The sequence below is a fragment of the Erpetoichthys calabaricus genome, chromosome 3, assembly GCF_900747795.2.
Source record: "Erpetoichthys calabaricus chromosome 3, fErpCal1.3, whole genome shotgun sequence".
In the NCBI taxonomy this organism is placed as follows: Eukaryota; Metazoa; Chordata; class Cladistia; order Polypteriformes; family Polypteridae; genus Erpetoichthys; species Erpetoichthys calabaricus.
In genome coordinates, this window is record NC_041396.2 from 162503415 (window position 1) to 162525865 (window position 22451).

General features: G+C 34.7%; 1 protein-coding gene across 16 annotated transcripts in view; it reads right to left on the bottom strand.

The window, feature by feature from the left end:
• The window catches only part of znf292b (zinc finger protein 292b), a 109566-nt gene that overhangs the window by 20821 nt on the left and 66294 nt on the right, over positions 1-22451 (bottom strand). For 15 of the 16 annotated variants that reach the window (XM_051925263.1, XM_051925273.1, XM_051925271.1 and 12 more), the window contains exons 4-6: positions 18946-19081; positions 7718-7920; positions 2894-3030 (exon numbers count right to left, since the gene is read on the bottom strand). In XM_051925263.1, the coding sequence (XP_051781223.1) occupies positions 2894-3030; positions 7718-7920; positions 18946-19081 (476 nt within the window). Of the gene's footprint in view, positions 1-2893; positions 3031-7717; positions 7921-18945; positions 19082-22451 lie in introns of those variants that run through there. The other variant, XM_051925274.1, reaches the window with a different exon arrangement.

Here is a 22451-nt window from a genome sequence, read left to right on the forward strand (position 1 = left end):
TGGAGTATCTGTCAGATCACAGACATTTCTAGTAACTTTATTTTAAAAAGTGTAAGGGGGTGGGGGTTGAGTGGGAGATAAACATTTTGTTCTGCACACCACCAACCACCTACCTGTATGCAGACAAAGCAGCACAGCTATAAGCAAAGCCATCAATGGTTATTATTGTTAAAGCAGCAAAAGCTCACTGACAGACAAGTTCTCCATATGATATCAATTTCTTATTATGCTCACAACATTGTGTCCTCAATTCCTAAACGTTCTGGCACTTCTTTTTACAGCTGCACATAACTGTTTTTTTTTTTTTGTTTTTTTTTAGAAATGATTAGTCCAGCGATAATTTTTTCAATTCGTCAACTAATCTAATAAATAACGTGTAGCAACTACAGAGACATCTGTTACTTTAAATGTAATGCTGATGGGATTAACTACATATTATGGGATGGTATGTATATTATGGAATATAGATGGAGGAAGTAAACTGCACATGTAACAAGCCATACTGCGGTTTTAATAGAATAAAGTGGCAGAACATAAACTTCTCGGTCAGCAATAATAATTTTGGAGTACTGTTAAAAATCTAATAAATACCAAAAAGCAAACATGAAAAACATTTATCATTAGAATATCAACACTGTATTGTGTAAAAAAAAGTGCAAAAAAGGAATGCAAACTCAAAATCTTTTCAAATCAAATTAATTTCAGTTCACAAATAAAGTTTTGATAACAAAAGTAGTACAGTTTGATTCCAGTGTTCTAAATACCAAATATTATAGATCAGATATGCTTAGCAGTACAACATAAGTGCAAAAACGCAAGATCATGTAACAGTGGAGTTTGTTTGAGTCAGATTTCAATAACAAACATATCTGTTTAGTAGTCCAACTTTAGTAACACTTGAATACAACATCAATTCAAGTAACACTTCAGATTATATAACAAAAACATGGTCAAAAAAAAATATATATATAAAGTGAGAGTAAAATAACGTATCATAAACCTCACGATAATCACTGGCTAACAAAATGTTTTTCTGCTCATTATACCCTATTTCTGTCACACTGTACATTACTTTAAGATTGTATCTTTTATTTTCTTGCTAATTATAAGCTTCCTCCTGTGGCTGGGGAGTCTTGTTACTCAGCACTAGCCTACTAATGCATTGTTGCCAGGTGACGTGTCCATTATGAAACTCCGCACTTAGGAAAATAAATGACTGTAGAATGCAGCTTTTTTTTCCAATCAGAACAAACAAAAGCAATTAGAACTGAAGGTGCTGTCTTTGCAGCGTCTTCGTACAAAACCCTGGAATGCTTCTGTCTCAGATGCTTCTGCATAGGTGTTGTGCTGCTATGATGTGCCATTTCATATTTACAGAGTGTACAGAACACGGTATTATTTGGCTTTGGCTTAAAGTACTCACATACTTTAGAAGTCCATGGTCTTTAACCTTAAGGACCTGCAGATGAACTAGGCGCTGCCATGCTGATCTCTTGAAAGATGGTAAAAATGCGAGTGTCAACATATGCCGTACCAACTGGCAAATTTAAATAATCGACTACGTTGATTATGTCATTGCTCCGTAACGGTATTACTTCTTTTCTTAGAATGCATATAAAAACACACAACTATTTCCATCTCAAGCTTTCTCTCTACTGTATGCTTACATTATAAAAAGGTGCCAAAAGCCAATGTGGGAACACTTACTTTATTCAGAAGTTCTCATCAAGTGTGTAATCAGAATGTACAAAATCAGGAGGACCAACATTGGAAGGGTTTGACAAAACGTTTTACTTGGTCCATAAAAGCTTTGCTATTTATAAATCATGTACCATTTATAGTATTGATATGCAATTTTTCAAGGAAGCTACACTGAACTTAATATGTCTCTGAGGAGCACTGTGATTAGAGAGATAGGGAAGGTGGTTATTTTTCACATCTTCACTGTCCAGTAACTAAAAAAAAAGTGCTTTAAAATAGCATTATAAATAAAGGCTTCAGAAATTATAATATCATTTTCACAATTGAGCAACTGAATACCAGGATAATTTAGGATATTTTTACTTACACAATATATGCACTTTTCGTACCATGTTTGTCAGAAAAATCACTTTGTCAAATTTGTGACATTTGCTGTGGTGAGATTTAGGTTTGTATCAGTACATGCTGGAAGCATTAGCTAATTAAAACAGTCTCAAGAGTAATTTTTAATGTCAAGTCAAATTAATTCACATTTCAAATGCAACACTCCCAATGACTTATTTCAAACCTTTCCCTCTTTTTTTTAGATTTGTCTCAATTTTAAGATTACTTTTTTGAAATCAATCTTGTCAATTTAAGATTATTACTTCAGATTTCCTACTAGATGACTTCTGTTCACAAACTACATTGTACAAGTGATCAGATGTTGATTTTGCTTTTGACTGCATACAGTATGTGCTTTAGTTGCATATTAGTCGTTATGCCAAGGGACACTATTTTGTTACCAAAAAAAAAAAAAAACACAAATGATACAGATTTAGTATTTACCAATTCATTTTCAAAAATTAAGGATGCTGTTTAAGTAGCCCCACTAATTATGTGTGTTTGAGACTGTGTACCTCCATCAACATACTTCACGCAATATGACCAGAGAAACTTGCCTCGAAACATTACAAACTTAGCCACATGAATGTCTGCCCAATGTGGAAGTTATGAAACATAAACATTCCGTGGATTACGGAGAAGTACTTCAGACAAAATAATATAAAAACCATGTAAATAAATATAACTTGTCATTAATGGAAAAAAATGTTAACATTTTTTTTTAACATGGAGGTAAATGTTTATGCAATAAAAACAACATAGTAAGTTTAAAGTAAAAAGGTGATTTCTGTAATTTCTACAAACTTACCAAGCACAGTACATATCTTCTTGTAAAAACTGACGGGTTAGAAATGCTGTACACAGTGCTAAAGCACTCTTTTCTTCTCCTTCCGACTCAAGATTACAGATCATTTCTAATGCGTCCTTGCAATCTACTTCAGAAATCTGAGGGGAAAAAAAAAAGAAATTCTTCAATAAGATCAAAGAAGGTATTGACAGAAGTATTTCCTTTGCAATCACAAACTGACAGAATGCGGTAGCATAGGAAAAGCATTTGTCATTTATGTGAGCACATAAGCGAGCACTTTCCTTGCATTCTATGTATAACCTATGAAGATGTTCAGTCATAAAACAGACATGGAAAAAGTACTATTAGCACCAACCCAGAACTTATTGCATGCTAGATACATGCAACTACAAGGTATTTGTGAAGCAATATCAATGATTTGTAAACATGAAATTTAAAATGCTGACCCATTTCAACACAAAGCTCTTTTCAAACTGATTGCCTTCTGAGGCGTTTAATAGAGGGAGGGCATCTGGATGTTGTGTTTAAGTCTGACTCCTCCCTGCCTATCACATATGCATGATGAAAAATGTTGAAACAATTTAAACAAGTCAGCATGCTATTGGCAAACATGGCACCACACCATAACCCCCTCTACTTTTCTAACCACTGTCCTGAGTATCTAACTTACTTCTTACCCTTGAATATTTTTGAAGATACTGTTATCTACCCCACCTTGTTTCAGTTTGTACTGTATGTATATTTTGTAGGTTTGATTCTACCACAGTTTTAGTCAGCAGTTAAAGTTTATTTTTCGTGATATTGGTAAACGCTGTAATTTTCTGTCGTAATTAAGTTTCTGACAAACATTATTCTTTTACTTTAACTATTAATTGGCAATATACATTAATATATACTTTGGTTTTACTACACAAAAATATTGTTAAACATACTGACTGATATTGAAGACAGCTCCTAAGTAGCTTCCCACTTTCAGTACACAATGTAGCCACTTACTAAGGGTTATTAAAAAAAAAAAATCTATCCAAAACAAAAATGGCTCTATTAAAATGAAGACTAAATATTAACTGATACAGAGATCAAGTTACACTTTTGATGGAGGAAGCAACACTGTAAAATAAAAATGCTTTGCAGTGTCATAAAGGCTGCATTTACTTTTGTATGTAAAGTTTGGGCAACCTTGGGCAAACCATATGTTTCACTAAATCATTAATTAAAAACAAGTCAGTATAATCCATGTGGGGTGCATAATTAAGCATGTCAAATTTCTGAACATTTAATGGTGATTTAGAATTTACTTGTTGAATATAAGAGAATGAACACAAATAAAAATAAATGTGGCATGTTTACAAGCATCAGCATCTTTTCAGACAGTATAACAACTTTCTTAGATGAAATCAAGATTCCAAATGTTTTCTGCAAACGACTAGGTGTACTTCTATTTTTGCTTTAGGAATTACCCATTCCTTCAACAACTTTGTAAGCTCAGAAATTTTCTCTGGTCTTTTGATTATTAAAGACTGGGATCATTCTAAAATCATAATCTTGTGTTTATATTAAATACTATAGTTAAATTTTTGATATTCAATTTTTGCCCTGCTAAAATAATCAACCTCTGTTAAGCTTGGGTTTCTTCATTTACTCTAGGACTATAGCTTCTAGGTATATAGTTAAATTTGTTCTTCCATCACAGTATTTCTTTTCTGTTTTTCAAAGGTTTATCCCAGGAGTATACACAGTGCCCTAAAAAAGTATCCATTTCACTTGTTTCTGAACTCCAAACTTAGTATAATATAAAAGACAACCTGAGCAAACACAATGCACATTTTTTAAATCATCATTTAATTTACTGAAGGGAAAAAGGTTCACCAATACCTATATCACCTATGTGAAAAGTAAGTGCCCCCTTAACACTTGGGCATGCCACCTTTAGCATCAAAAAGAGATCAGTGTTTGACATCATTGTGGAGAAATTCTGGCCCACTCTTCTCTAATGAATTGTTTTCATTTAGCCAAATTGAAGGGTTTTTGACTATGAACTGCCCATTCAATTTCTCACCTCAACAATGTGGTTAAAGTCAGGACTTTAACTAAGCCATTCTAAAACAAACTTTTTATTTATTTATTTATTTTTTTTAGGTAATCAGTGGTGGACTTGATTTTGCACTTCAAATCACTGTCCTGCTTCATAACCCAAATGTGCTTTAGTTTCATTATACCAACTCTTCTCAGTACTCATTGGCATAGAGATGAATTCATGCTTCCCTCAATCATGTCAAGTAATCTAGACCTTTAAGTGCCAAAAATGTCCACATACCATCATACTACTACCACCATGTCCAACTGTGAACATGCTGATTTTATTGAGGAAAGCTGTATTAGCTTTTATGCCAGATGTAATGTGACCCATGTCTTCCAAAAACTTACACTTTTGACTTATCAGTCCATAAAACATTACTTCAAATATTTTGAGGGTAATAAATGTGTTTTTTGGCAAATATTAGAAGAACATTTATTCCACTGGTTTAGCAGTGGCTTTCACCTTGCAAATCTCCAATGGACACAATTTTTGCTGGGCGTCTTTCTAATTGTGGAATCATGAAAGCGGATATACACTAAGCTGAGAAGGGCCTTAGATATACGTCTGAGTTCTTTTATAACTTCCCAGATTAATTTTCTGTGTGCTCTTGGAGTAATTTTACTAGGATTTACAACTATTCCAAGTTTTCTCCATTTGGAGATGATGACTCTTACGGCAGTTTGTTGGAGTCCCCAGGTTTTAGAGATTGCTTTGTAACCCTTTCCTGTGTTTTTCCATGTTTATATATCCCAGTTAATATCCGGATAGTTAAAGACTATAATATCCCCATGTAAACCTGCCTTTTTAATATTACTAACAAGATGTATGTTGAAATTACTGTCTGCATTGGGTGGTCTATAACATACTCGTAAAATAAGGATTCTTTCCCTAATGCTTTTCAGGCGAAGCCACATGTCCTCACTAAGATGGCACTCATCATCCAATTGAACAGGGCTTTTGTGTAAATTCTGTCTGACATAAACAGCAACCCAACCTCCTTTTCAGTTCCGTCTATCCTTCCTAAAAATATGCATCCCTCTATGTTATACTTATCCCCATCTTTGCTACTTAGAACATGTTTCTGTTATTGCTATAATAACATAATTATGCTCTGCTACAATACTTTATTTTTGACACTTCAAGCATTAAGACAAAGTATTTTTAAAGTGTCACTCCTTTTACAATTGGGTTAGAATTTACATTACTACGCATTTTTACTTTTACACTATTGTTTGTTTCTTCATATATAGCTCTAAACCTGGCCTGTCGTAAACTCCCTGCAACCCCCACTGTAAACAATGCTGGATTAACCTATTCATACACCTCTCCAATACATTTCTGTCCCACCAGTTCAGATATAATCAGTCTCGGCAGAACAGGTCCCATCTGTTTCAAAGGAGTCCCAGTGCCCTTCTAACCTGCACCAAGATTTGAGCCACGCGTCAAGCCTTCTCAATCTTACCTAGACTGGTGTGTGGCACAGGCATAAATTCAGAGAAGACTACCTTGTCAGTTCTGCTCTTCAGTCTGGCACCTAACTCTGTGGATTTGGATCACAGACCTGACAGATAACCCTTATGTATAATCTTACGGTATATTTTACAGAATAATCTGAAAATTTGTGAAACAGATGACAAGTATTTGAAAAATCGGAGCTGCAAAACAACACTAATATGACATGTTCTAAATGCTTATTAGACATTTCTGATTTTGAAGACTGAATGCTTGATTTTAGATAAAACACATCAGCTATTTAATACCTTTTAATACCATGCCAAAAACAGAAATCACATTTAATGGCTTTTTAATAAAGTACTTCCATTATTGAATTGAACAATATTGTCATGTTTTCTGCAATACAATATAAAATATATAAATACTAACAGTAACAGCTTCAAAATACTAGTATATCCATCAAGTAGTTTCCCAACTATCACGTAATTAAATAAGTACTGGCTTTCATAAATATCAAAATAAAAGGCAAGGCTTAAATTTTAATGTGTGTCAAAGATGTGAATCCCCCAAGTATTACAACAAATGGGGGGGATTTGGCTTTGGTAGGGTTATAATACTGGGGTGATTTCAGCATAGGGTTAGAACAATTTATCACAAACTAACTGATTTATCTATGCATGTGCATATTCAAAAATTCTGACATTTTCTGTCAAGCAACTGAAAAATATTGTTTAAAGCCCATACTAAATATAAAAAATAAAAAATGATTATATCCACCCCTTAACAAAAATTATGGAATCATTACTCCTGGAGGATGTTCATTCAGCTGTTTACTTCATTGCAAAAAACAAATCACAGTTATGATACAAAACATTTACTTAACAGCTGAATATTCTGGCATTGTAAAACATACCTCAAAAAAATTAAATGAAACTGTTGTAATCAATGACACATTTCTGTTCAGACAATGTAGAGGATGCAAATATTTTAAACTAAGTGGCATTTATATATATTACAAAGAAACATTTTAAAATACATGCACATTGTTTGCCAAAATTACAAAGCTACTTGGGCATATTAGATCTGAAAAGAAAACCTAATTGTTTTTCTCAAAATTTCATAAAATGCTTTGATAAAACGAATGTTTAAAAGAAACAATACAGTTGATAAGTCATATCCAGTAATGTAACATAATTCCGGCAATGACAACCTTAGGCACAATTTCAAAAGCATTTTGGTTCATCACTCAAAAACTGAACCTTTCACAAGCCCACATTTTTAGTACTCACCTGTTGCATCAGTTGATCTTGTGGCAGCACAGCACAAAGACAGACGAGGTAGGTCTGTTTAAAATTAATTTTTCCCCCAAATTCTGGGTAATCCGCACAGGCTCTTGCAAGTGATGCTGCACACTCTAGCTGATTTACTTTAATGAGATGCTTTACTCGCATATTTAACAGCATGGGGCCTTCTGCCTGAAGAAACTCTTTAACTAAGAGAGAAATAAAGTCAAGTGAGCACATACAGAAATTGTAAGTAATGGACAATGTTCTTATTAACTGTTATGCAGCGTAAACAAAAAGAATGAGTATTACCTTCTAACAAAAAATGTGTATTACTCAGAGAAATCTTTGTATTTGGATAAAGTAAAGGATTCATTACAACTGAACTCTACTGGTCAAGATTCTTAGTTACTTATAATATTTTCCTTCAGATTTCTAAATGGATTTCACTGACGAATTGATAGATTTTGCTGTTAATTTTTCCATAAGTGATACAAAAATATATCTATTTAAACCACATAAATGAGCACATTAAATCAACAACAGTGACATCTACATTACAATTTGTGGACATTCTGAAAAGTTCAGACTTAATTATGGAGAATACTAAAGATCAGCTGACATATAATCATAATGTTTCTCTAAAACAGGCCTTAGACACAGTAGCCCCTCTCAAAACAAGTCACTATAGAATATTAAAAACTCACCCTGGTTCAGTGAAAATACTTAAACATTTAAATTATAATGCTGAAAAATTACAGCATAGATATAAAGCAGTAAAAGGCAAGGTCTTTTGAACTACATGGACATGCAGTGCCAAAAGTTAAATAAAAAAGCTGTTTTTTCTGGTTTGCTCTGATTACTTTTTAAAACAGACATAGTCCTCATGAACTTTTACTTCAGTTGCTGATCTGACAAGTTTGAATTCTGAACTGCAATGCTAACATAATCATAACAGATTTTGTGACAATATAAAATGCTACATTTCTATGTCATCCTGCTAACTAAATAATGTATGGTTAAACCCTGCTCCTCCTTGTACACAACATTTGAATAATTTTAATAACAGAACAGGAAACCATAATTTTAATTTCTAAAATTGAACCAATTCCCTGTCCCTTTGACCTAGACACAATACAAGTATGTAGTGAACAGCCTAATCACTGTTCTGGCAGCACCTACTCTTAACATTATCAATAAATCATTATTAACTTGCACGACGTTTAATGCATTTATATATATCCTTTATAATCATAGACCTATTTCAATAGTACTCTTTATTTCTAAAGTACCTGCAGCTTCAGTCACACCTTATAATTTTCTTTTGCAACTGTCACAGTACAGAAGAAGCATTAACTTGTGTTGTAAGTGACATTTTAATACCTACAGGAAATGTAATAGTAATTATATTATTAAATTTAAGTGCATTCTTTATCACCACTGACTACTCTATTCTGTTAAATAAGCTGGAAAATTACATTGAGCTCTCAGGCATTGTTCTTCTATGGTTTAATTAAAATTTATCAAATTGGTTTAAGTATGTGCAGAACACTCAATAAAATATCAAAAAGAAAATCAATCATATGGCAGTTATTTTCCACGTTCGTCAACAGGAGTGTCAACAGCTTCCTTTTACTTGCTGCAATACATGTTTAGAAGTCTTAGCACCTCACTCATACACCAAAATTAATGGCCAAATTCACAAGAAAAGCGTTAAGTGACAAAAAAATTACACAAAATATAAATGTAAACTACACAATAATTTCTGACTTTTTTTTTTTTAATTTTATTTATTTATTTTATTGTAATCATTCCATACAAATAGATCAATTTATAATGAAAAAAAAATTGAAGACAAATCAAACCCTACCCCTGAGAAGGAGAGCTTAGCCAAAGGAGAATTGCTTAGGGCTTTTTAATAAGGCAACAATAAACAAAAGAAAGGAAGAAATATATATAGGTAAATAAAAAATGGAGAAGGGAATTAAATGGTTTAATAGTTATTTCTCTTATTCTAAAATAATATTGATTAGATCCTACCAGGTTTTAAAAAAAGTCTGTACAGATCCTCTGAGAATTTGATTTTTTCCAATTTCAAAAAATATAAAACATCGGTTTCCCACTGACTTATCAGAGGAGAGTTAGGATTCTTCTAATTTAACACAATAAGTCTGCGTGCCAAAAGTGTAGTGAATGCAATCACCGTTTGCTTGTCCTTCTCCACTTCAAGTCCGTCTGAAAGAACACCGAACACAGCTGTTAATGGGTTAGGAGGGATTGTGACCCCAAGGCTGTCTGAAAGGCACTTAAAAATTTTGGTCCAAAATGATGTTAGTTTGGTGCAGGCCCGAAACATGTGACCCAGTGAGGCAGGAGCTTGGTTGCAGAGTTCGCAGGTTGAATCTTGCCCTGGAGACATTTTGGACAGTTTTAAACGAGACAGATGAGCTCGATATATAATTTTTAGTTGAATTATTCTATGCTTTGCACATATGGAGCTCGAGTGAATTCTCTGCTTTCCTACCTTCCACTCTTTTTCTGATATATTGATTAAGAGATCTTCTTCCCAATGTCCTCTTGGGCATTTGAAAGGTAGGGACTCTAATAAGATTTTATATAATGCGGAAATGGTATTTACTTCCTCGAAATTGAGCAGTATTTTTTCCAGCATGGTGGAGGGTACGAGGTGAGGAAAATCGGGCAGTTTCTGTTTAACAAAATTTCTAATTTGAAGATAGTGAAAGAAATGTGTAGCTGGGAGGTTGAATTTGGAACATAATTGTTCAAAAGATGCAAATATGTTGTCTATGTAAAGATCTCTGAGCATTTTAATCCCAAAACTTTTCCAGATATTAAAAACTGGATATGTTTGCGAGGGTTGAAAGAGGTGGTTCTCTTGCAGAGGTGCCACAGATAAAAGATTTTCCATCTTAAAATGCTTTCTAAGTTGGTTCCATATTCTAAGTGAGTAAAGCACAATTGGGTTATTAGTATATTTGCGATAACTTGCATTTATTGGAGCACAGAGCAGGGAGTATAAAGAAGTACTACAGGATTTAACTTCTATTGCGTACCAAGCCTGGGTATGTTCATTTTTTTGTGTCCAGGCTTTTATGGCTTGTATGTTTGCTGCCCAGTAATAAAACTGAAAATTAGGTAAAGCCATGCCACCGTCTTTGTAGGGTCACTCTTCAGATACGTGGGTGTTTTGAGTTCCAAATGAATGAGGTTATGGTTGAATCTAATTGCTTAAAAAACGATTTATTGATATATATTGGAATGTTTTGAAATAAAAAAAGAAGTTTAGGAAGGATATTGATCTTAACAACGTTAATTCTTCCGGCTAGAGTGAGATGATGGGTTGACCATCTATGCAACTCTTGCTTAATTTTTTCCATACAGACAGCAAAATTTTGTTGATAAAGAGCTTTATGTTTACTTGTGATATTTACCCATAGGTATTTAAACTGATCTGCTATGGTAAAAGGTAGGGTGTCCAATCTAATATTATATGCTTGTGAATTCACTGGAAAGAGTATACTTTTATTCAGATTAATTCTAAGACCAGATATCTTTTGAAATTCTGTGAGTGCTGTTAAAACTGCAGGCACAGTGTTTTCTGGGTCTGATGTATATAAAACCATATCATCTGCATATAGAGAAATTTTCTGTTCCAGTCCTTCTCTGATAATCAATCCCCTTTATCTAATAGGAATTTCGACAGTGAACCGCCAGTGGTTCAATAGCGATTGCAAACAGCAGTGGTGACAAGGGACATCCTTGTCTGGTACCACGTTCTAGCTTAAAGTAGTCTGAACAAATGTTGTTAATACAAACTGAAGCTTCTGGATTGGTATACAGTAGTTTGATCCATGCACAAATATTCGGGCCAAACCCAAATTTCTCCAATGCAGTGAAAAGGTAGTTCCATTCAATCATATCAAATGCTTTTTCTGCGTCTAATGATAGTAATATCTCTGGGGTGTTTGATTTTGCTGGTGAATATATAACATTAAACAAGCGTCGGAGATTGGAAGATAGGTGTCGGCCTTTAATAAATCCAGTTTGATCCTGTGTTATTACCGAGGGCAGCACTTTCTCCATCCTTCTAGCTAGAATTTTTGAGAGTATCTTAACATCATTATTCAGGAGTGAAATTGGTCTGTATGATGCACATTGTAACAAGTCCTTATTTTGTTTAGGAAAGACGGTGATTAATGCTTGACAAATGTTTGAGGTAGTGTTTGGTTGTCTCTAGCTTCTGTAAATGTTGCTAATAAGAGGGGCGCTAGCTGAGTGGAGAATTTCTTATAAAATTCTACGGGGTAACAATCAGGGCCTGCTGATTTCCCGTTTTGAAGTGACTTTATAGCATCTAGTAATTCTGTTAGCGTCAGAGATTTATCCAGTTCCTCAGCACTTTAAGCATCTATTTGTGGTGTCTGTAATGTATCTAGAAATGCATTAGATTGTGTGTTGTCTTCTTTGAACTCAGTAGAATATAAGGATTTATAATAATCTCTAAATGTGTGCATTATATTTTTATGGTCAATAATTTCTTCTCCATTCGTGTTGGTGATTACTGGTATTGCATTGCGAACTTCTTGTTTGTGAATCTGTTGAGCTAAAAGCTTATTAGCTTTCTCTCCGTGTTCATAGTGATGATGTCTTGACTTATAAATAAGTTGTTCAGTTTCTTTAGTTGTTAAGATGTTGAGTTCTGTATGCAGGGCCTGCCTTTTCCTGTGAAGAGCTTCACTTGGACGCCTGGCTTGTTCTTCTTATATTCTAGTAATTTCATTTCTTAGCTCTGACAATTTCTTGGTTTCTAATTTATTTCTGTGGGAAAGATATGAAATAATCTGTCCTCTTAAGAAGGCCTTTAGAGTTTCCCAGAGTGTTCCTGCAGAGACCTCTGAGGATGTGTTTGTCTCTAGGAAGAAGCTGATTTGTTTGGATATGAATTCTGTGCAGTTCTCATCTGCTAATAGAAGAGGGTTAAGACACCATCTACGAGGTGAGTGTGAGGGGCATAATGATTTTAGCTCCAAGACTAGAGGGGCATGGTTGGAGATAACAATTGTGTTGTATTTGCACGATTTAATCGTAGGCAGGAAATTATTATCTATAAAAAAATAATCAATTCTTGAGTAGCTATGATGCACTGGTGAGTAGAATGAATATGATCTTGAGTTTGGGTTAAGAAATCTCCAGGGGTCTGGTAAGTTGTGGTCAGTTAAAAACTGTAATTGTCTTTGCAGTGTTAGATGTCGTCCCCCCGTCACAGGAGTCCTATCTAAGAGTGGATTTAAAACGCAATTAAAGTCCCCAGCCATTATAATTTTATGAGTGTTCACATTGGGAATGGGTGCAAATAGATTTTGCATGAATTCCTTATCATCGACATTGGGTGCATAAACATTTATCAAAATCATTTTACTGTTAAATAAGTTGCCCGTGACCATCACATATCTCCCTTCAGGGTCTGATACTACATCTGATGCTACAAATGGAACTTTTCTGTGTATGAGAATTCCCACCCCTCTAGTTTTCTTTATAAAGCTAGAATGGAACATTTGGCCAGTCTAGTCTTTTTGTAGTCTGAACTGATCCTTGCTTAGTAAGTGGATCTCCTGTTAAAATGCTATTTTAGCATTTAAGCCTGTTAGGTGAGAGCATACTTTCTTTCTCTTTAATTCGTGATTCAGGCCTTTAACATTCCAGCTCACAAAGTTAACTGTACCATCATGGAGACATTGATTCTGAGTTTTTAATGTCATTTTATAGTCTTAACTGGAAGTGAGGCAGTTTTCTTAATTTCAAAATTTCCCATGAGTTATTGCATTTTATCCTATTGTTGCATTGATATTTATAGTTATAAGGATTAGAAGAATAGATTAGATAGATAGATAGATAGATATAGCCTGCTCTCCTTCTCTCCCCCCTTTATCCCCCCCCCCCCCCATTTTGATTCCCCACATGAGGCTTGATCCCACTTCGCGATGTCCCGGTCCTCTGACATACAAAGAGACAGAGCACGTCCAAAACAAAACAAACCCCACCCCGCAGCAGCATTAGAGAATTAAAACAAAGAGATATCTATTGCAACTGAATTCTAAATACTATCTGCCGAAAATATAATCATTAACAGTCTTTAAGCTTAAAATAATCTTCAGCAATTTTAAGGTATTAAGATAATAAAAGAATGAATGCTGGGTATGATTTTAAAAAGTAGTCTAGGATAAACATAGTAAATCCTAATGTAATAGTATAAATGTAATAGTAATGTAATAGTAGAAATAGCACTAAACCAAGAGTATGATGTTAAACAGCCTACTTAAAGGCACCAAACCCTACTTTAATTACTTCCACACTCACGTCTATAACTGTAATTAAGACATAAACATATAATGTCCAAGTAAAGAAAACGATGTATAATTATAATACCAGTCTCTTTAAAAGTGAATCCGACAGCAGATGATAGGTCCTTCCCATGCCTTGACAGAATATGGCTCCTTATTAACTTTCAAAAGAGTGTCGGAAACAGCTTCTTTAGTTCCTTTTCAGCCTCCTCCTTGCTTGAAAATACATAATATTGGTCTTGAACTTCCAATTTCTGACAACGTTTTTACTGAATTTATATCATACGTGACTGATGCTTAAAGGAAAGTTCAATTTGTGGAGTAAGGCATAATCTTGATTCTGTAACAGAAATAGTTGGTTTAGGGTAGTGCCGGGGCGGTATACCGGTTCATACCAAAAACCGTTTTTTTTTTTTTGTTATGATATGGACTTTTCATATATCGCAAAACCGGTTTAAATAGCCTAAACAATGTTCCGAACCTGGCGCAGCAGGAAACTGTTTAAGTGGGGACCTTTTTCACTGCTGCACTGCTAAACACACATGCAACGGAGTACATGCGTTAGTGGAGGTACCGAATGGTGAAAATGGACAGAGAACATTCCGAAGCGTAGCAGACGATACAAGTTGAACATGATGACACAGACGAACTTTTGCCGAAAAAAGGAGCCGTGTCTGTTGTCTGGAGATACTTTGGTTTTAAAAGGTCGGATGTGGACCATTATGTTCAAATGTGTGAATACTGTTTCTATACTACTGGATAATACTGCAAGCCTAGCTGTACTGTTTTATTTTTTTTCCAAAGTACATGGGTACTGTGCAATAGTATGACGGCATGTTGACTTTATTCTCACCGTTTATGTCGAGATTTAAGTCGACATGTTGACTTTATCCTCTTAATTTGTCATTAAAGTAGAACATCATAAACTAAACTTCATCTTAAAATGAATATTTAATTTACTAGATTTTCTCAAACCCCGTCATAAGTTATGCAGCACATTTAATGCTTTGTGTTAAGTGTTCCCCGAGCCATGTTAATCGCTATGTGCTTCTTAAACTGACTTCCTTTTGCACTAAGAGGAGGTGCAAGTAGCGATCACCACACAGAACACATTAATTTCATGGCATTCCTTCTCCCTGAACATTTAGAATGCTAAGATAAATACTTGATATCATTTTCATGATGAAATGCATTAAAGCATGTATTAATCATGTGGGGGCACGGTGGCGTGGAGACTGCACTGCTGCCTCACAGCAAGGGTGTCCCGGGTGTTCCCTGCCTTGAATTTGCATGTTTTTCTGGTGGGTTTACTCTGTGTGCTTCAGTTTCCATTCAAAGTCATATAGGATGTGGGGTTTTGTTATGTTATATTGACCCTAGTGTATGTATTGCTCGTATTCACCCTGTGATGTGCTGGCGCCCTCTTCAGGATTTGCTCCTGCCTCGCACACAATGGTTGCTGGGATGGGCGTAACCCTGAATGGATGGCATAATTAAACATGTATAACGAAGATTTTTTTAAAGTTCTGAACACTCCGTGGTCTAAGTTTATAACTAGTTTTAATTTCACAAAGATGTTTATCGTGTGGTGATTGGTTATGCGGAGAAAGAAAAAGGAAGGACAGAAACAAGGGGTTTGGTACGTCTGACTGAGACAGCATGCATGCAGTAAATAAAGCCCGCTTAGAAGAACATTCATTGAATTCTGTGTTCGTGTCTCCGACCATGAGATCACAAACCCAACATTTACACAATATTTAAGTTAAACCTGTGCGATACCCATTCATACATCCAGTTTCTTGGAGCCTTGTCACACTTGCCATAAAGTTCTCTACACTGGACGTAAACCTGGGGACCCCATACTGCTAAGGAGCAGCACTACCGCCACACTACCGTGCATGTTTAATACTTGCATTAATGCATTTCATCATGAAAATGATATCAAGTATTTATGTTAGCATTCTAAATTTTCAGAGAGCAGGTATATCATGAAGTGAATGTATTCTGTGCAGCAATTGCTGCCTGTGCCTCCTCTTAGTGCAAAGGAAGTCAGTTTAAGAAGCACATAGTGATTAACAACTGGGTCGGGGAACACAGCACAAAGCATTTAATGTGCTACATTAACTTATGACAGGGTTTGACAAAATCTAGTAAACATTGATTTTAGGATGAAGTTTAGTTTACTACATTCTACTTTAATGACAAAATAAACTATAGGAATAAAGTGGAAATGTCGACTTTAATCTCGACATAAACGGCGAGAATAATGTGGAAATGTTGACTTTAATCTTGACGAAAGTGGAAATGTTGAGAATAAAGTCAACATGTTGACTTTATTCTCGACATATAGCTTTTTTTTTTTCTTCACTGTGTCCGTATTTTTTTTTCTTCACCTTGGCCCTAATACGCTTCTGGAGGGCTATACCACAAATAGCATTGTAAATGCAAGTTGCAGTTTTATTATTTATGTATATAGCTTAGCTTGAAGCAAGGTCCATATTAATGCAATTTGCCTAATTGATTGGTTCAGTTGGTAAAGATGTCTCATCACCAAGTTGCACTTGTTTTATTTTATTTTTAATTGGTGAATACTGTGTAATGCACCTGGGCTTGAAGTCTTGAAGTAATAGTAATATTACTGGAAGTTGCACTATTATTTATTTTATTGTTATTATTTATTAGCTTAAATATTATGCAGTTTAATGATGGTAAAGTTGTTTAAAAAGTCACTTTAACGTGTCAGTGGACAGAGATTGTTAACATTAGCAGAAAGTGTAGTTGGTTTACAAAAAACATTTACTATTTATTCCTTTTCTAAGATAGGTTCAGTACAATACAACTTTTGACAAGCACCTCTGGATATTTTACCAAGTCTAAATTCCTCTTTGGATGGTTGAAAATATGTTGTCAAAATTTTAGTTTAAGTTGTTTGCAAAATATTTTCAATAAAAAGGTTCTATATTTTGACTGCAACTGTCATGCAATGTGATTCATTCTCTTCATTAGTGCACCCCCTTGAAAACTATCACTTTATGGGGTCATACAAACCTGTATTAATACTTGTGTGCACATTAAAATATTTTATATACAATGCTCATGACAGTGAAATAGGTTATTCTTAGCCAGTCTACTGCAGTAATTGCAGTGGAAAATGTGGTTAACATCCACTCATGCAAGGAGAAAAAAATACCATTGAATACAGTGAAACCGGTATAATTTTGAAAAATACCGTTGTAGTGGTTGCCACATGTGCTTTATTCCGTGGGCAGTTTGCTGCCTCTTTGGGTGCATTGCAGGGGATTACTGTCCTTATTGTGCAGGGCAAAGAGAAACCCTACTGGAATACGACGGCCAATAACAACAAAGTTCAATCCTACCAGTCCAAGTATTCCAGCGAAATCAAAGAAAAAAGGTCCTTCTTCAGAGACGCGTCTCCCTTGTGTCGCTGTATCTTCAAAAAAAAGAACTTGTTCCAGCAGATATTTTTACTTGGCGCTACCTCGTCTCTTCTCTTTGCTCCACCACAAGATGTCTCTCTTTCTCCCCTTCTTTTCCGGTTTTTAAGTTCTCACCACCAACTGCCCTGACCGAGTTATGACCTCCCCCTTAAAGGTGTATTTACAGCATTCTTCTTCCCTGCAATGCACCCAAAGAGGCAGCAAACTCCCCACGGAATAAAGCACATGTGGCAACCGCTACACTGTGATATACAATTTTGGTCATACGGCCCAGCACTAGTTTAGGGTTTAAATGAGTGGGATGAAACCTCTGTGATGCAAATAAAATTAGGATCAAAGATAAAAAGGAAAAAATAGCCCTCTAGACTGAAGATCCTCACAGGTGGCACAGTGGTAGTGCTGCTTGCTTTGCAGTAAGGAGACTGTGGAGGATTGTGGGTTAGCTTCCCGGTTCCTCCCTGTGTGGATAGCGCTTTGAGTACTGAGAAAAGCGCTATATAAATGTAATGAATTACTATTATTATTAAGATCACTAAATCGTTATCAAAATGACCAACCACTTGATATTTACATACCAACAAATATTTATTTCATTTTTATCGCCCAGCACTTGGTTACAGTTCTTACCAAAAACATTCATATAAAGACTATACAAAACATTATTATATATAGAATAACACAAAATTGAGAATGTATAGCAGATTACTAAAAAGAAAAGGTAAACATTGCTACTATTTATATGTAGCAAAAACACTTTTTTATTCAGTCCCTTTTCACACACTGAGATATAAAGCTATACTACAGAGACCCACCTTTAGCTACCTAATAATGAACTGGAAGTTAATGAGCTTGTTTTAAATAAATCGAGTATCTGTTCCATTAATTTCATGTCTATACTTATAAGCTCACTACACCTTAACCACAATATCTAGTAAAGGACAAATCAGCTACATAGCTGTATTATATATATATATATACACACACACACACACACACACACACACACACACACACACACACACACACACACACACACACACACACACACACACACACAGTATCTGCTCCACCAATAAATAACTGAATCTGCATAGCATGCATCTGCACTTGACAAAACAAGAGTTGGTACCACCTGACCTTATTCAAGGCAAAACTGTTAGTTGTCTACGAGCATACCAACCAGACAAACCTCAGAAAGTTCTTTGCATGCACTTTAGCTATTTTATACAATTTTAATTTAAAATAAAACAAAAGGATGAACAGTGGCTGAATATATGCATATTTTGCTGAAATAAGGCAATGTTTTTTTACCTGTGCCTTACCTGAAACTAACACCTGCTTTCTGGTTACTTAGATACTGATTTTGCAGCATTAACAACTTACAAACAGAGCTGGGCTTCTACATATTAAATACCTTTTTCAGTTTCAATAGTTTCCTTTGAAAGAATATTGTGCAGCACTGGATGTGACCAGACTCCCTCCTCTTGTACAATGACTGAAAGCATATGCAGTTCAGTGTTTCCATTTTCCAGAAGTTGACTGTGAGATGTCTAAAACAAGGATTAAAATACAATGTAAATTAATAATGAAATGTACTCTAAAGAAAAAGTATGAACAGAAATCATCCAAGATACTTACATTATTACAAAATATGACTAACCTAACCTATAAAAGTGTTCTGTAATATCCATAGTAATACTACATGCAAAGTATAAAATATATTTATGAGGCTGCTAGAAAATACAATATGAAAAGATATTTTTTCCAAGAGTTATAAAAAAAAATATATAAAAAGAAGTTTACCAACCCAGATGGAATATAAAAAAATATTTAACACATTGCTGTTTTTTTAATAATGTAGTCAACGGAGCAGCAGGTGATTTTACCCATTAAGCATACTAGACATTGCATGCTTAATGGGCAAGGCATAAAAAGCCTTCTAACTTGCTAAACCTTGGACTGTACAGTATTCCAACCTTTAAAAATATATAAACAGGCATATCCTAACTGCATTTAACACTGATTTAAAATCAACTTAAGTGTTTTCCATTAACCTCAAATAAAATCGTTCTTGTGGGATTTCTATGAAGGTAAATTGGTTGCTCAATATTGAGAACCATGTTCCACAAGAAACAGTCAAAGCTCTGATGAAAGGCATAGATTGGCTGGCGGTGTCTATAAAAGAATTTCAAAGGCACGGAGTTTATCTTGGAAAACTTAAGACTATTGTTATATAGTGGAAGAAATATATAGTAGAAGAAATATGGTACCACAAACAACTTCAAAGATTATGTCATCTCTCCAAAATTATGACTAGGAAAAGGAAGCTATCAAGATTCCAAAGGAAACCTTAATGGAACAATAACTTACTGTAATAAATGGCCCTTTTCAGCAAATAAAGTCTGAAGAGTGGATTAGGTGACAGAAAGAATGCCATTTCTCAAGAAGAAAATGTAGTCAAACTTCTATAAATTTTGCAAGAAGACAAATTTAATCTACCAAAACCATGATAGAAAATGTCTTATGTTCTGATGAATACTTTAATCCCAAAAGACACATTTAGCACAAAGACATTACAAAGAACGCAGCATCTGCTATCAAGCACAGCGGTGAGAGCATCATGCCATGGGGCTCCATCTCTTCAGTATGACACCCCTATGTAATTGTTGTGGGGTGTTGCACACAGATAAAAACTCAAAAAGCATAACTTATACATGTGTATAAAATCTCTCACCCTTGGAGTTTTGTGTAAGGCACACGTATATTTTAAATAAAATGCTTAGAATTGATCAGTAGCTATTTTGAACATGGTGGTCAAGAAGATCAGGTGTTTGCTGTGACTGTTCGTGTATATCCTGTCATTGCTAAACCCATTCTATGTTTATATCAGTCAAGACAGATACACCTTTCCTGTGTTATTAATTGGTTCAAACACCATTTAGATGCAACTCAATAGTGTTGGTGCTATACAATAATAATCTGCAGATAATAATGTTCAATAAATTCAGGATTAGATATGCTTACATAGTTGCTTTCCCCATGCATTTATTTCCAGAGAAGTAATTTTTTGGTTCTCTGTTAGTTATGCTTTTCAATGGGAGAGTTTGAAATTTCAAAACTTTGCATAGAGCGATCTGTTCCGAGATATCTCAACGATAATTGAATAGTCTCGACAAATTTCTTTGAAGAATAAGTGTGCCACATTTCAATAAGACTGGTCCACTTTTGAGTTGTTTCAGGCGAATAGACAGAAGAGAAGACAGGGGCTATTGCAATAGGTGCTTCGTGCATTATATTTGAACGCACCTTATGACTAGCTCCACATAAGCAAACCTTTTGATACAAATCTACTGCTCTCTGTCAAGAATCAGATGGAAAGAAACATTCACTTTAAACACAGCAATGATCTGAAGCATCTAGCCAAATAAACCTGTGAATGGAAAGGAAGCCAAGCGAGGGTGTGGAATATAATTGCAGTATTTTTTTTTTTTAACCATTTTTTTCAATGTAATGGAATGATTTTCTCAAGATCAAGTAAATAAAATATTCCCCAAAGATAAACATATACATGTACTTTAATATTTAGCTTACTGAATAGTGAATGATGACAGGATTGTAGGTTACAAGACATCTTTTGTATGAAGCGCAAATCATGTTTGGGTCCAGAGGGTATTATGCAAAGAGGATGAAGAAGACTATAAAGAAGAGGACCAAATTACATTTGGCAAATGTCTTTTGACATTGATAGCTTCTCATGCCATATCATCTGAGGTGAAACATCATTTTGAGGATGGTACTCAAAAATAATCAGATCTTGTTACTGAAAATGTGCCAATGTTAGCAGCTGCAGTTTAACACAAAGCAACACTAAGTCAACATGCAACAAATCATCCAACATGATTACACACAGCGCTTGCAGAAACCCATGATGCAAATAGGCTTACATTTGTGTATGTATCACACAAGTTTTCATCAGTTATCATAGATGTTATCATGTGTTACCAAAATCGTTAGGAACAGGCTAAGTTTCTTTTTCTCAAGACCATGAGAAAAGTATTCCGTTATCTTGAAATATTAATTAAAAAAAATAATAATAATAATAATTATACTGTGCACCCTCTCTCAGTTGCTGTGGAATGGTTTAAAATAAAAATATTAATATTTGAAAATGAGTCACAGCACTGACTTCAACAGAAAATATTTGGATATTCATATTATTAATATTGTTGCAAAAGAAGGCTGTGCAGAGGAGACTCTCTCACTATTTTGCTAATTTTAAACATTTCTGAAAAGAAGACGTGGATTCAAGAATGTTAAACTGACAGTGCCCAGTCCAAACTGACTTAATGCTACTGCTCCCATCTACAAATTATAGTGAAAAGGGTGTGATCAGTGGAGATACACCCTTTAATGCCTTTATTTTTTTGTTTAATTATTTTTCCTAAAAATAATACAGTTAATGTTCCACTTAACTATTATGGTTAAAGGTGGCATGGTGGCAAGAGTATTAATGCTGCCTTTTAGATCGTGGATTTTAGGCTCTAACCTTTTGCAAGGAGTTAGTGCATACTATGTGTACTGCTTTTCCTCTAGGTACTCTGTTCCTCTCTCCCCACCCCTAGTATGCAAAACTTTTCTAAGGATATATATGTTTGATGAAATGCCAATTTCAAACAAGCACTATACTAGTGTGTGTGTCCACAACTGACTCTAATAGATTAGCGCCCTTTCCAGCGCAGTTCAGGGAAGAACTGGGTTAAAAACAGGAATAGGCTCCAGCCATCCACAACCCTAAATTAAAATTAAAATTTATGTTGTGGTATTATTGGTTACTTAAAGATCAAGTGTTATTTAAAAGCACAATTGAATTATTTTAAGTGCTTTCCCATTTTATTTTGATTATTTAAGCAATAACATTTA